The sequence below is a fragment of the Leptidea sinapis genome, chromosome 14 (assembly GCF_905404315.1).
Source record: "Leptidea sinapis chromosome 14, ilLepSina1.1, whole genome shotgun sequence".
Taxonomy (NCBI): Eukaryota; Metazoa; Arthropoda; class Insecta; order Lepidoptera; family Pieridae; genus Leptidea; species Leptidea sinapis.
The window spans coordinates 5,642,933-5,659,933 of record NC_066278.1 but is presented as its reverse complement, the minus strand read 5'-3'; the positions used below and the strand labels follow the sequence as shown (position 1 = coordinate 5,659,933).

General features: G+C 34.6%; 1 protein-coding gene across 3 annotated transcripts in view; it reads right to left on the bottom strand.

The window, feature by feature from the left end:
• Nucleotides 1-808: 808 nt before the first annotated feature.
• The window catches only part of LOC126967865 (transcriptional repressor p66-beta), a 47,627-nt gene continuing 31,434 nt past the window's right edge, over nt 809-17,001 (bottom strand). For 2 of the 3 annotated variants that reach the window (XM_050812552.1, XM_050812553.1), the window contains exons 15-19: nt 16,140-16,192; nt 14,551-14,635; nt 12,697-12,825; nt 6,380-6,548; nt 809-4,591 (exon numbers count right to left, since the gene is read on the bottom strand). In XM_050812552.1, the coding sequence (XP_050668509.1) occupies nt 6,397-6,548; nt 12,697-12,825; nt 14,551-14,635; nt 16,140-16,192 (419 nt within the window). In that variant the 3' untranslated portion in view covers nt 809-4,591; nt 6,380-6,396. The remainder of the gene's footprint in view (nt 4,592-6,379; nt 6,549-12,696; nt 12,826-14,550; nt 14,636-16,139; nt 16,193-17,001) is intronic. The other variant, XM_050812554.1, reaches the window with a different exon arrangement.

Genomic DNA, 17,001 nt, shown 5'->3' with positions numbered 1-17,001 from the left:
AATACACAAACAAAATTTTATGAACGATGCGGGGCTGGAACCCACGATCTCTCGCGTTCCTTGCGAGTGCTCTCCCAACTGAGCTAACCGTTCGAGTGACGTATCGTCATAAAATCTTGTATGCTTTGTTCAACTCTCAGGTTGCGGCTTCATCTACAGGATCTACTTTACAGTTGCTAACATGCTCAATCCTAATATTTGCTTTTTAGGAAATTGACTTGAGATGTCGCTCTTGCTAATCTAAACAATTAGCTATAAAACCTGCGGCAGCAACCTGCGTTATGTCTTCGAGGAAATTGGATTACAGTAGGAATATGAAATCATGCATGTATGTCTCAATATCCCTTCTTGTGATCGTGACAACATTGGCCTGATTTGGCGTTGTGTAGAGATGAGAGGTCTCACAGGATGTGCTTGTAGATGATGTCTGGCATTTCAAACATGCCCCGCACAGCTTTTTTGTGGAATCAAGAAACGGCTGTTGTATTCCAGAACCGATACGACTTAGGGACTTTAGATAATTTATACGTCTAGATTGAGCCTCTTGCTGCTAGACACCCGATTAAAACGGGTGTGCTTGCATTGCTCAAAATAGAGGTTAACTGTCAACCTCAATTTTTTTTGGACGTCTTCACAGCTGTCGCAGTCTATCTAGACGTATAAATGATCTAAGTTAGGGATCTTCAAGCTACCTACTAAAGACCAGTAACTTATCGCTCAACCTCTGAGTATTGCGGTTATCCAAGGGCGGTTGTTCACTTCATATTTTCTAGTCCATTTGCGCCTCTTTTATGAAAAAAAAACACTATGCATAAAATCATTTATTAATAACCACATACAAAATGACAAAATTACTGAATACACAAATCAAAATCAATAAAACTCAGAATATAACTTACAAACGAAAACAACTATTTGGACTGTATATTTAATCTAATATGTGTCTAATAATAAAATTATTTTCGAGAAAGAAAATTTGCATAAAGCCCTCCAAGATTCACAAATACGACATCATTTCGTCAAGATTACACAATATAATATTGTGAATACAACTTACCGTGTCACAGCTGTTGTCAGTCAACTCAAGTCGCGTTGTATACGGAATAACGATCAGACAAGTATTAATTACGTGATGAAAATGATTTCTCTAGACTACGAAATTTTGCGATGAAAACGCCTCAAAAAAGGAGTATTTCTGAAGTGAAAACTTTTTTTTAGCGTGGTGCGTATATTTTTACATGAGATAAAATCTCTGGACTCGCGACACCGTTACGAGACGCAGTTATGTGTGCATATATGCATGTTACATATAGCAGACCGCGAACGCGTCTAGGTATATATATCAAAAAAATTTTATTTCCTATTTTAGTTACCATGAACCTATAGTTTATATTTTTAATTGTAATAATTTTAACGATAATGATAGAAGAGTTGTCGACGTCAACGATGATTCATAAAAGAATATTAAATGTATTTTAAAGTTTCTAATAATTAATAAAATACAATTCATAACAAAATAGCCCTAGTATCCATCTAAAAAATGTCTAACGTGCCAGCCTTAATAAGTTTTCACTTCTGTCGGCTCTCCCGGAGTGTAACCCGTTTTTTTTTATCGTAGCCGCTTGTAAACGGACAAACAAAGCAAGTCGTCATTTCGATGCAGTTATCACCTCTCAGTCACGTGATGCTCTGTTCATAATTGCGTGCGATAGTTTGAACAAGCAAACAAAATTGTGTTTTGCCAATGACATTCTATACTAGATATTGACAGTCTAAAAACAAAGCAGAAATATGGAACATGCCACAAATTACACCTTAATAAACTTCATCTGCTATATCTATACATTGACGCATTTACTCCATTTGTTTAAAATATTTTTGGTTAATAAGCAGCAATGTAAAACATTTACTCAGTTTAGGTTACGTATGTTGAATTTAGAACCCGATTGGGACAGTGACAGTTGACATATTACTAAGAACAAAAGTGTGCGTACACTGTCTTTAAGCATACTTTTGCCGTTCCGCTGTTAGACTGAGAATGATGTCATTATATGTGTATACACTGACCTATATAAATACCACTGGAGAGGCTGTTCCATGACATCAAATTTTTTGTGCTTATTTGAACCGCCGCTCGCGAGCGTCCAGAGAACAAATTTTGACGTATAATACAAAAGGCTGCGAGAGAAGCGTATAGTACTCTGAAGTTAATTGCGTTTTGAAATAATTTCGGTCGTTTTCCGTGTTATTTATTTATACTTCAGGAATCAACGTAATAAAGTAGATATTTTTTTTTGTAAATAGTTTTCCTATAGATTTTTGTTAAGCTAAGGTTGTGATCTCTAGTTTTAGTACCGCAGACTCTCGCTACATGGCCAACAGCGCCAAAATGGCGAATATCAAACAGGCACAAAAGCACTTTGACAGCCACCAGTCCAGTGGCAAATAGTAGAGGTCAGTGTATGTATAGAATGTCGTTGTGTTTTCCGTATAATTTAGTGGAGCTGTTTTTTTCTTTAGTTATTATATATTTTTGACGAAAGGTAGAGAGGGCGCTGTATTGATTTTTTATACAAATATTTTCATATGGGAGAAAAAGTTTATCTAAAACTGGTCGCCCTTGAGTCTATAAACTCAATTTTACTCGTTCACATTAATCGCCATCTCACAACTAAATTAAGTATTGTATTGATTGTGAAATAGCAATGTCATTGTAATAAAATAGATATCTTATATATAAAAAAAGTTTGATTTAAAATGACCTGGTTATATAGTTATCAGACAAAACAGTCTTGTATACAGAAATAAATTAAGATTTATTTAATAAGTTAAAACCGAAATATGTTACTACCCCAGACGGACAAGACCTGAAGCTGTTAATTTTAAGTGGAGTGTAAGTGTATCTTTAATATATATAAATCCTGTTTCCTGATGTTTGTTTCCAGTGAACTTTTAAACTAATGAACGGTTTTAATGGGATCAATGCATGGAGTGCAGTGAAATAATTTCTTTATAGCAACAGGGAGCATATATTACGAATTAATTCTTGGTGTTATGAAATATTATTATTGACAAATTCATAAAAAACAGTATTTTACTATGTACAGAACAAACTATGTCGGGTCAGCTAGTATTATATATATATAGATATATCTCATAAAAAATATAATTCGTACCAAAATTTATGGACCATGTGCGATTCGAAACAGCGTCTCTCAGGAGATCACGCCTCCAACTCTATAACCGCTAAGGTAAGCGTCACAAAGACCTCGACGAAATTAAAAATCTTGGTATGCTTGTCCAACAGTCCAGTTGTGGCGCCATCTACAGGATACCTGATAATTTTTTAAATAAAAATATTTTTTTAGAAGCTGACTGTACTATTGCCTGATGACGCTACGCAGTCGTTAATATGACATCGTTCCGTCCCTTTGCCAATCTGCGGGGATCATAAATACTCAACTTTATTCACATGGCGTAATATGATAGAGGCGATCAGTTTTAGATATAAACCACATCTTAATTACTTACATTACAATTACGTATTTGACGTATGTATGTGCGTTAATCACACTTACAGTTAACTTAATTCAAAATAATGGCCTATTCACACAGACGACTTGGCGCCTTCTATGACTTTTGTCATACAAACAAATCATACATCACCAACGCACAGCGTTGTGTATTCAGCCATTAACGATGCTTCACAGACAGCCGGAATGAGAATTTGATTGCTTTAAAAATTTTATTCCATCGCCTCAATTTTTTTCGCCCATCTATCGCATGTTGCATTACAATCCGTGATTGTAGTAGTTGTGAAGTTGTATGATTAATTTCAACTACTGTTTCTTGCCGCTTGGCCGCGCGGTGTAAGGCGCCAGTTTTTTAAGCTCTGGTTCCCGAGAGGAGAGTACGTTCGAACCCCGCACCTGACAAAGGTTTTTTTTATTACATTATATTTTTATTTTATGAATAAGCAAAAGCATAATATATAAAAAAAGTTCTATGCTGATATTAATATGGTATCTTTTGAAAATAAGCTTCAATTGCTTTTTTATTCATAGATAGAAATAGAAATGAGTCATACGAATGTCAAAGTTATATCAAAAAGTTGAGCTTAAATGAAAACAAGTAAAAAGAGTCTCACTGCCCCTATTTTAAATCTAAATTTACAGCTTCATCATTTTCATAAACTACTTGTTTGACTTTTGTGCGATTTTTTTTATATCAACCAAATTTAAATCATCGGAATTTTACTGATTACCCTAAGTATATCGGTTTAGTAAAGATAAAATGGAACTATGCTATGTCATCGCAGATAATAAAGTGCTACGAATGATAGACATTGATAAGATCTGAAACGAAAAAATTTAATAGATCGTTGTTTCATGTAAATATTTTTATTGGTCAACCGTGAATAGATCTTTAGATGTTTTTACAATTACATCCGTTCCAATCTTCACTCGGCAGATCAAAATCAGTTTCCCGGCCGTCTGTGAAGCCTTAAACAATATCAAACAACACCTCAATTGTCCTTACACACTACATCTACAACTAGCATCTTATATTAACTCACGACACTTCGTTGAATCTGCAACAATAAAACATATTTGTAATTCGAACATATAATATAAACTTATACTTCTTTAATTAAAAAAAATACTTCTTTAATTTTAAAAATGAAGAAATCAATATAACTTAAAACGAGCAGGATAATAAGTTGCTTTAAAAATCTCAAAATGATAGAATAAATTATATTTTATATATTTTAGGGATTCCATAGGTCTTTATCAACAAAAGGAAACAATTACACATGGTTACTATTGTTTTCAGTTATATTGTCAGGATCGCGTGGGCGTATCAAATATAATTTAAAATAATATTATTGTAATATGAGAAAATTTAAAAAAGTTCAACAATTTAATTCTAGCTGTGCCCCTTGTCTCAACCGACATTCGCGTAGGTACTATGAACAACTAGACTCCCAGTCGCCTATTAAAAGGTCGTCAATCAAAATGTCTGAGCGACGTTGTATATAGGTATACATAAACTTATACAGATAACATTAAAACATCAATTCAAATTAAAACCTCATTTCGTGGCAATAATGTTCAAAGTCCTATACGCTCATAAAAAGCATTGATTATGGTGCGAAAGAGACGGACATTTTAACAATTAGTTTAGCAATTGAAATAAAATTATTAAGCAAAATAATTAAAAAAATTCATGTTAGTTACATAATTTTGTGAATTTAAAGGTGCGTGAAATACTACACTCCATCTTTTAAAGTTTGGATATGCTGTTATCTGGACAGTTTTTCACTGAACACTTTGTCATTGCATGGCGTTGTATTCAAAGCGCGGTCAAAACACAACTGAACGAAGACTCAGACAATTTTTGGGCGTGATTGTGAGTCTAGTTGTTTATTGTACGTCAATGTCATTTAAGTATGTTTTGGGATTATTTACTTAGTCTGGCCATACGACTTCAGTGAAGGTTTAGTTGCCACTAAGCTATTAAGGAGTGACTGAGCCACGAGAAGAAATCAAAGTCACCAACTTAGATCAACTGATTGCGAAACTGAAGTGACACTGGGCATAGCATATAGTTCGACGGAGAGTTAGCCGTTGGGGCAATAAATTCCTCGAATGGCGACCACGTACCGGAAGTACCAATGTTAGGCCCTTCACAAGAGTTAAATTTAATTTAATTAAAATTGATTTCTCTTTAAAACGGAGGTTTACAGCAGCTAGTGGTCGGAGTCACCTTTTAGGCAATTAATACCTGTACCAGGTGTCTACGCTCTTCCATTTCAGCAATTTTTTATTTTTAACAAAAGTTTTATTGACAGGTAGTGAAATAATAATAAAGTTATGAAATTAATAAAAAATTACAATTTAAATATTTGGAAAGTTATTTTTGAACACCTTAACAATACAGCGACATAGATTTACAGTTACAATTTTTAATTCTTAAAGAACAGGTAAGTACTTTTTTTTATTAGTTATTAACTGAAATAATAAATGTATGTACCTATGTGTGAGTGTGTGTGTGTGTGCGTGCGATACTGTGTGTGTTGGGTGCATGTGGGTGTATGTTATGTGCGTGTGGATTTTTTTCTGTCCGATCTATGTAAAATTTTAGTTTAGCTATTGGTTAAATTATAATATTATGTACATTATTTAAAATGGACTGACGTTCTGGTAAAGATCGCCGGAGTAGGTTGGATGAGGGCAGCGCAAAACCGATCGTCGTAGAGATCTTTGGGGGAGGCCCTTGTTCAGCAGTTGACGTCTTCAGGGCTGATGATGATGAGCCACGCAAAAATACGTCAAACACCGTCACATTGGATCATGAAAGCTGCATCCGGTACACTCACAGTGACAGCGGGCCGGTTCAGTTCTTGGTCCAGGGGTTCCTCGGCTGCTGGCCCGGGATCATGTCCAGCAAGTACTGTCGCTGCGCCTCGGCCATGCGCTGCATCTCGGCGGCCATGGCGGCCCCGCCGGCGCCCCCCGTCGACCCGCTCCCCGCTCCGCTCTTACCCGCTGTCAACACATCACACGAAATTGAACAATGTTAATAATGGGTATGCGAAATCGCTTAAAAATTCGCCCCAATAAAGTCTGTATAACAAACTGGTCATTGTTTCATTTCAAAATAACAATTAGTTTAGATTTTAAACTCAAACATCCAAAGTTCCCATAAATATTTATTTACCGCGCTAGCGCGCAGCCTCTGTGTGGCGTCACAGGTCAACACTCACTCCTTTGTATCCTTATTTAGTGGTTGTGCTTTTGCATTTCAGCACAACACATGACTTTCTTATATTTAAAATTTAACATTTCAAACAATATTTGCGTAATCTCCTAGTGACCCGTACCGGAGCGCGCAAAGTACTGCGCGAGTGTTGACTTATGACGTCACACGTAGCGAGCGCCAGCCGAAAAGGTCGAAACTCGCGCCATGCGTATATGTTTACAATTTCATATCTCGGAAACTAATTGAAGCAGCGAATGAATTTTACACACAATTTTTATAGAGAAAACGAAAAGCTAAAAATCTACACGAATGAACATTCTTCAAAGGTTTTTGTGGTAAGGTTTACTATAACATAAATGACAGGCTATTAAATAGTAAGTTTTATTGTACGATATAACATTATAACCAAATTTTTGGAATAAAAAAACCTGCCGAGTTTGTTGCGCCCACTCTTCTCAGGCATTCATTTCCAGATGAATGGTAGTTTTTGACTTCCAATAAGTGATTTCATATCCTATTTTGAATAAAGATATTTGAATTGAATTACACTCTCCAAACTGGAACGTAACAATTCAAGTGTTAACCGTGGCGACAGTTCTACTTAGGATGAACACTGCCCAAACAGTAAAGTCTAATGGTACTATAAAATAGTGATAAAAATGTTTTACATCGCAGCAAAGTTTTCCGATTGAGACGTTAATTCATACTTGATAATTGCATATATGGATGGATAATTTAAACAAAACATAAGCATTTTTTTTTATGGAAAAGGAGGACAAACGAGCGTACGGGTCACCTGGTGTGACCAAGTGATCACCGCCGCCCACACTCTCTTGCAACACCACAGGAATCAAAGGAGCCTTGCAGGCCTTTAAAGAAGGGGTACGCACTTTTTTTGAAGGTTTCCATGTCGTATCGTCCCGGAAACACCGCACAAGGCAGTTCATTCCACAGCTTTGTAGTACGTGGAAGAAAGCTCCTTGAAAACCGCACTGTGGAGGACCACCACATAACTTGTGGTGTGTCGTGAGAAGATGGAATTCTGCGGCAGGAATCAGGTGAAACAGCTCTTAGGAACACAATGAAGCCATGTCTCTACGCAACGCCAAGTGATCCAGCCGTTCACAGAGCACTGGGTCCCCGACAATTCGAGCTGCTCTGCGTTGCACGCGCTCAAATTGATCAAGCTGATATTGGGGTGCGCCAGACCAGAGATGACAGCAATACTCCATGTGTGGCCGAACCTGAGCTTTGTACAGCGCTAGAATGTGGGCCGGCTTGAAGTATTGCCGTGCTCTATTTATTCGAAGCCAATATAGCTCGAGATATCGAGACCCAGAATTCCGATACTAGGCGAGGCTGTAAGGGAAGTGTTGTCGATGAGCGGTTGTAGTGTGTGTATCATCTTTATACACCTATGCACACATTCATCGCTCTAACTAGCATATAAGTACTTGCCGCTATGCAATAAAGGAGCTTATTATCGCAGTCAGGCTATAATCATTTTAATACCCGAACCTCCAACACCGCATGGCGACCCTGCCAGTGCTCCTGTCGGCGGCGTTGCGCAGTTGGTACAAAAATAAAGTATATAAAAATAGATATTAATACAATATGTATAATAAGTAAATAAATAAAGTTTAAATTACCTAAATTCTTCACAATATATTTAATTTCAAACCAAAAGTAAAAGTAATATAAAATTTAGAAGAGTTCAAAATAAAAAATGAAATAAAAGTAAGAAGTGATTATTGGCGTTTGCCTTCCTGTGCTGCTACTGAGGAAAAACAATAATAATAAAATGCCTATGATGTGGTGATGGTGCCTAGCAGGGTGCCGGGAGATGCAGGTGTCGGAAGTGGATGCAGCAGGGAGCTGATCCAGTCAATATGCAGAGGTTGATACAATCAGGTTGCAGGACGGGAAACAACGAAATTTTGCCAAAGATATTTCCGGTTTAATTTATTGTACTTAATTGTTTTGGATGTCTTTTTTCATACGTGAACATTTAAAACTTTAATGCTGAAGTAACATAATTTGGATAATTAATTAATTAATAATTTGATAATTTTTTAACTCTTCAGAATGTAACTGACAGTATCATTATGAGAAAAAAAAAGAAATGAGAATATATATAAATGGAAATAATTAATATTTTGGATAAATAAATTTTGAGGAATTTATTTAATGGATAATATAAGTTTAATATTAAGCTGTATAAACTTAACTATTTTTATAATTTTTTATGACAGCATTTAGCTAACTAAACTGCTTTTAAGTACAGATAATATAAACTGCTAAAATAGTTTGAATGATATTGTATTGACAATTATAGTATAAGTTAAAATTTGTAAAGAATTGAATAAAAGGGTAATAATTATTTCACTCTTGGGAAGCTACATTATCCCCGGCTGATATAGGGTACATTACATTTTCAAAAAAATTAGGGATCCCTACTAAAAGTCCAATAATGTAACCCAAAATGTAAAAATATGTACGCGAACGACGTCGCGGGTATCAGCTAGTGATAAATAATTGGATGAAAGTACAAGGGTATATGAAGCCGTATTAAAAATACTTTTTGTTACAGTTAGATAACAATTAGGTACAGCATTGGAGTATAGGTATAGGTTTGTGATATATAATGTAGGATTTGGAATGACGTAAGTTTTTTTTTTGATAGGAGATTATATGGTTTATAATATTTCACATGCGATTGGACTGATCACCCAGGGAGATGAAGCTATTATTAACTATAGGGTTAATTTAGCTTCATTTTAAGAATGATAGTTATATTTAGAAAATATAGGAATGTATTGCTAAAGTAATTCTGCTCGTTATTACGGTACACATTAGGAGAGTGGTACTATAGGGATCAGGTCCTTCACTTATATCGAGGTGTGAACGAGTCCAAAGGGAGTCCTTTGGATTGTGTCGGAGACTGAAATTGTCTTAAATCATGACCCTATATAAAAATGGTACATGGAGAGTCGAATCCTTCCATTCGATCATGGTGCGAAAGGGTATTCCTCCGTGAGATAAGTTGTAGTCCAACAGAGGCTTAAAATAAGATCCTAAAGAAAAAGAAAATAGGTTGTGCGCACAATCCAAATGGCACAAAGTTGCCATTCATATTATGAAGTCGACTATAAATAAATATTATTATGATGTACCAAAATAGATAATAAAAAAGAAAGTACGCCGGCGCCGGGCGAATACGATATAGTATTATGAGTACCTAGTAGGTGATTATGTGATGTGTATAATGTACCGATATTATAAATATGATTGAAGGGATAAGTAATATTACGAGCAGAGTAGGAATAAAAGTGTGGTCAAATGTAAAGAAATGTTTAGAGATATGAGGTAGTGACATATAATAAATATAGATGAAAATGGAGTTTGTCAATAATTTATAATTTATGACCATGAGGGGTTCAGTATATAGATAATATTATATTTAAGATTTAAAAAAATTGTATTTAAGAAAGTTTAATATGTACTAGAAAAATGTAAGTAACTTTTATAGTGAAAAAACGTAAATGAGAAATAACATTAATCTAAAACTCGAGAACGGCTGGACCGATTTGGTTAATTTTGGTCTTAAACTATTTGTGGAATTCCAGAGAAGGTTTAAAAGGTGAATACATATGAAAATTTTCGGAATTAAATAAAAACAACAATTTCGTTTTTCCTTTGATAAGTATGTCCCCCGTCGATCAGAAATCAAGTTGAAAGAATAGTTTAAAATGAATAACTAATTAGAATCTTTGTATCTTCCTAACGTTCTCAGGAGGTAAAAAACAAACTTAATTTTAGCTGCCTATACTTGGTAGATTAACTACAGTTGTTAACTATGACGGCAATACAACGTTTGCTGGGTCATCTAGTTTGAAATATAAAGGACAACAAATGAGAAGAAGTATAACACAGGTTTCTATTTAAATATCTTATTGAATTCGATTTTGAGATTTTTTTTGTCTTTTAAATATAGGAAGGAAATGTGGAATACGTTTTTTAACAAATTGTTTATTTTTTTTAATATGTGTTTGTCCAATCACTGCAAATATAAGAAATCAGAATAATTACATAAGATGTGAAGTACATTATGTCTAAAATATAATATTTTATATTTCTTCATGTATGACTACTATTTCGATTTATAAGATTTCTATTTAGATCAATGAATACAAATGTGCATTTTTCATTTCGAAAGCAATGTTTACAGTAAAATAATAATAAACATATTAGATAATCAGAATGATACCTACGTAATTTTAAAATATTTTCAAAACTATTTTACTTGTTTTGTATGTTCATAATATTATCTCGATGTTGTTAGTTAGCAGAAATCTTTGATTTTTTAATTATTTTCTTGTTAATTGGAAGCATGTGTTAGTAGTGAATAATTTTACTGTATTTTTTTTAGGTTTCAAAGACCAAAAATTTATTACTTACATGTTTAATTATGTTTTTTTTTGTTAATAAAAAACATAAACTTATCAAATATTGTTATGTAAATGTATCGTTCCAATTAGGTATTGGTTAGATTATCATATTGTTTTCTTTAACAAGTTTTGGTAATGAATAATTTAAAAGTTTCAAGAAGTACCCATCTGGAATTGTAACTTTAAATAATTAAATTCGTATTTTTGTGTCATTAAATGAAAATTACTTGTAAATTAGTGTACGTTTTAACACCTATTTGAATTATTTCAGTAAGTAACTATGTTGAAGTATTTTCTTTATTTTTATATCTAACGTAATCATTATATAAGTTGAACAAATATAATATATAAAAAATATATGTAGTATATATACAGGATGTCCCAAAGTTATGAGACATGAAGGGAAAGTACCTTAAATATCGAAGATAGGCTATTTTACTGAAAGAAATTTTAATTAAAAAAAAATACCCACTTAATTGATTACTTTCTTTTAAAATACTATGTTACTTAAGAAGAGTTATTGGTTTTTGGCCATTCTTTCGATTGGCATCATAAGAGTAGGGGTGTTTTTTTTTACATTTAATTCGGTTCGATTCCCAGACGAGGCAAGTAACTTTTAGAAAATCTTTGAATGCAGAATTACTAACTTTTAAAAATAACATTTCAGTCAGTCTTCTTTCAGTAAAATAGCCTATCATCAGCCATAGCCTTCATGTCCCATAACTTTGGGACACCCTGTATATTTTTTCTTTATAGGGGGAAGGTGTAGTGTGTGTATCATCTTTATACACCTATGCACACATTCATCGCTCTAACTAGTATATAAGTACTTGCATAGCGTAATAAAGGAGCTTATTTTCGCAGTCAGGCTATAATCATTTTAATACACGAACCTCCAACATCGCACGGTGTTACGATAAATGGGGTTTTTTAAGTGTTAAACGCGTGAGTCTTATGGGGGTTAAATTGGACAAAGTGTACAATTTACCCCATTTCTGTGACCATCTCAAGAGAGGACTCGATAGAAGACACAACTTTCTCCCGGCACTGGACAATTATTCGACATCGCGTTTCTGCATTTATTACGTACATACATGTGGGCAGAAACCTTGTATGACAATCCAAATTCTAACGTGTTCTTCGTGGAACATATTATATTTACTAGATTGGCATTGAGTCTTGGCCCTCCATGGCCTGACTTTCACTTTGAGCGCGTTGTCAATGAGGTGGAGAATGGTATGCTATTATAGTATTGCGCAATCGCAAGGTCCTTTGTTAGAAGTAAGTCAAAGTGTTAATGTAGTATAATAATCAACTTACCCAGATAAACCCTTTAAGAGTTTTCGTTGTATTTAGATGTAGAAATTTTATTGTATGCTTTGTTTTGAACAATAAAAGAAAAAAATAAAGTGAACCATTGCATTGCGTATACAGTATACAATGGTATGCTAGCATGCCGTAGTAAATGTGGTGATGGAATACGTACAACGCTTACCTAGCGCGCTGGCCTGTGCCATCGCGAGCTGGTACGTGTACAGCAGAGGGGAGAACTGCATCATGGCCGCCGCCGCTGCTGCGCCCGTCATCCCCCCGCTACCACCCGCGCCGCTCAGTCCTACAAACACAGCATTTTTTTTAACTGGTCATAAATTGTTACATTTGGCAAACTTACATCACTGGGCAAACGAGACTGCGCTTATGCTTATGTCTCAAGCTGACGAGCGCAATTGTAGTGCCGCTCAGAGTTTTTAGGTATCTTAAGAATGCTGAGCGGCATTGCATTGTAATATTTATTTTATTTATTCAATTAACAAAATTATCTTAATATATATAATAATAAAGACATACTCGCAAAACCTCTTAGGTTTATGTGCGAGCGGTAAGTTAACATAACATATAGTAGTAATATTAAAAATATACATCAAAGGTATTCCTGGTTATTAGCTTCTGGTAGTATTTTATTAGAATTTTTCTTTTGCAGATATTATATCTATTAGATCATTAGGTAATGTATTTAATATCCTATGTAATACATAGTTACAGGTTCTTTTACCATATCCATGGCGGGCAGGGCGTATGAATTACCGTCAGCTGAACGCCCTGTTCGTCTCTTGTCAAAAAAAAAATACTACGTAAGTAAAAGAGCAAGCAAGGTAGACAATTCATTACATTTTGCAAACTGTTTAAATTCCACCATGTGAAATATGTTTACAAATAACAACTCGATTAATGGTAACTATGTACGTTATTTAAAATTATTGTGGGCTTTACTAACACATTATTATATTATAATCAAATTTTAGAAGAATATTTTTTTTGAAAAATAGTTACAAAAACTCATAATCTTATATTATTTATTTGTAGCCGATATTTGGATCCAATATTGCATGCATCGTAGTCAAGGCAGAACTGTGAATGCGACTGCGAATCTTGAAACAATTGACAATCAGTCCTCTCGACTTCTGATTGGTTTAGCTTTTGATACACTTAGTGTATCTATCTTTTCACTCTATTTGTGACTAGATACCATGCATGTGCTACTCTAAAACAATCCTCCTTATTAAAACGCTTGGTTTTATAATTCCAATGGCTTCTCTTCAAGCCGTCGAATATGTGTTCAAAATAAATTATATAATGCTTGGACTAGTAGTGGATGCCTTTCCCATACGCAATCCTAGCCATTTACATACTTCGATGGCGAGGTGTAACTATCGTGCAAATAGCTTCATTACTAGATCCTGCAGAAGTTATGACAACTTGTTAAATGACATAGATCTAGATTTATTTTCTACATCTAGCACCAAAATAAAAATAACCTTATCTAATAAGTAATTCGAGTGTAAATAATTGTAGTTAAGAAAGTTTTAAAGCGTTAAATTAAATCATATCAATAGTTTTACATAAATGAGGAAACTTTTAAGTAGCCTTCATTAGTTTTAATTATTTCATAAGTTATAATTGTAAGCTAGTTGTAAGTATCCCAAATATCCTTTTAATATTATAAATGTGAAAGTTTGTATGTCTGGATGTATGCTTGAACTTCTTTAACGCAAAAACTACTGAATGGATATTGATGAAACTTTACAATAATATAGCTTACACACCAGAATAACACATAGGCTATTATTTATAAAACTATCGCGTGAATTATACTTTATATGGCAAAACAACGTTTGCCGGGTCAGCTAGTTTATAAATAAAAATAAAATAATATCGAAAGTACCTGTATTAATAGCACTACTATGTTCAAGCTCCGATAAAAAGCTTGAAATCACATAGTATGAAAACGAACATAAATATCTAGCATCTATCCGTCCAATGACGGCCATATATGTTATACCTCTCAAGAGCTGATGCTGCAAGGCCTGCATAGCGGCGGCACTATGCTGTTCAAACGCCATCTGGGCAGCCGCGGCCGCTGCCAACTGAAAATAATTTTCCCTGTTTAATGACTAAGGCTAAATTATATTATCACGATGATGTTTCGTATATGAACTATAGATAGCGCTTACTTAAATGCAGTCAAGGCCGGAGGTAAAGATCTCTCTCCCCCCGCTATACGCACGCCTAGAAACGAGTTTTTGTACATCGCTAAGTACGAGAAATGGCGAAAAACGTTTTCGACTAGGGTGTTGAAGAAAGAAAGAACAAAAAAAAGAGAACAGAAAATTTAAGATTTAATTATTAGGTTAAAATTATGAAAAAGGTAACTAAACATTTTTGATTTTAACCGAGTGTAAAATGGTAAACTAGCATTGTGTAAATTTATCGACACACTCGTAATTATGGTAATGAATTATAATTAAGTCACATCACTACCGCTTTCCTGAACTCTGCGTTCAATTCCCGCGTTATCTGTATATTCTCAGTATTCATCCGTGGCAGTACTACCACTACAACTATTTCTATCGCAAAACTGCGGTGAATTTGTACTGTTGCGTATATTGGATTGATTTATGTAAGCATTTAGCGGACGAGAATAGTGCTCACTTGATTGTTAACATTATAATTAAGTTTTTAATCGAACAGCAGGTCAAACGAACGTACAGGTCTCAACTGATGGTATGTAAGCACCAGAGAAATCACGCGAGCGTTATCGACCAATTATTATTATTTTTAATATTATTATTTTGTGGAAAGTAGCCCTTAAATCTGTAGATTAATTGTGCAACCTACATGTGCTCGGACGCACGCCCTAATGATGACTATACTCATTATGTTTTTTTTATATAAGAGGAGGCAAACGGGCCTGAGGCTCACGGGATGGGGAGCGGTAAGGCAACCGTTCATGGACATCCGCAACAAGAGGTGGCAAGAGATGCGTTGGCTGCCTTTAAGGTGGGAGTATGCTCTTTCCTTGAAGGTCCCTAAGTATGAGGGCCTCAAAGCATCCGCCCTCACTGTGGCGATGGCCTCACAATATAGTAGGATGTGTTTAGGATCTTTATAGGCCTACTGGCAGAATCTGCCTAGGCTGGATTCACTAAGGGCAATTTTTGCTAGGTGTCCTTCAATTTTAGTGTCCAAAGAGGAAATCTGTGGGGATTCGCAATTGACTTATGTTTGTTGCCGCCCAAAAGAATGAACAAATTTAAAAAAATGTGTAATATTCATCCACAGCCAGCCATTTGTGAACGATGGTTCATGGCCTCCCCAGAATATATTAATAACAAAACAAGCTTAATTTAACACTTATAATAGCAATTCTATTTTATTTGATGAGTAATTAGAGAGATACTTTAGTGAATAAGAAAAGAGTGGCAATGAGTTTGTTGCCACTTATTCTCATTAAAGCCTTTTCGAAAGTTGCAGTAAATATAAAAGGAAAAGAAAACCTTTGAAATTTATAAGTGTCATTTTCTTGAGCTACAAGAATAAAGTGATCCTGATTTGATTTTGATTTACTTCCACCCTGACCATTCAACATACCTGATGCTGCTTGCTGTTACTGCCTCCTTGGCTCGTGCTGCTCGAAGACGACCCTGTTAAAGAAGGAGACTAATCACTGCTCAAATAAATATTAATTAATTACCTAATTAAATAAATAAAACATAGGGGTCTAGTTAAAGTAATGGTGAAAACTGAACTAAAGCCATCGAGACGAGATAAAGAATGTAAACAAACGGACCGTTAGTGGGCTATATTGTCATAAATACAGCAAATTTGGACTATTCTGACAAATCATCTTTGTCTAATACAGACGACAGCGATTAGAATGGGGAATCCAAAATTTGCATATAATTTGTTCATATTAAAACATTTTGGAGCCCTGAAACTTTTTTTAAATTTTCTCGTCTCGTTACACCTTTGATAATTTATACGACTAGATAGTGACAGCAATGAAAACGTCGAAAAAAAATGAGGTTGATAGTTAACCTCTATTAAGAGCAGTACACGCACACTGACATAAATATCGCTAATGTATTGGCTGATTTACACGTATCAAGTTGACTAAAAATTTACTAAATTTTAACTTAATTTTAAGTGACTTAACAGTGTAAACAGTGAATTTAGTAAGTTGCAAGTTAAAATTTAGTTGCAAGTAAACAAGTTAGAATAGAATTTTGTCTATTTTTCGGTTAAGTTGGTGGGCGTGGCTAATCACTTGACACGTTTGGACAGGCAAAATTTAGTTAAATTTAAGTGAAAAGCATAAGCTGGCGGAGTGATTGCAACGTAGTTCCTACTAAATTTATAAATAAAAATCTTTCGAAAATGTCGAAGGGGACGGAAGACACGACAATAAAGTTCATTGAAGAATACATAAAGGACGATTGTTTATGGTATATTT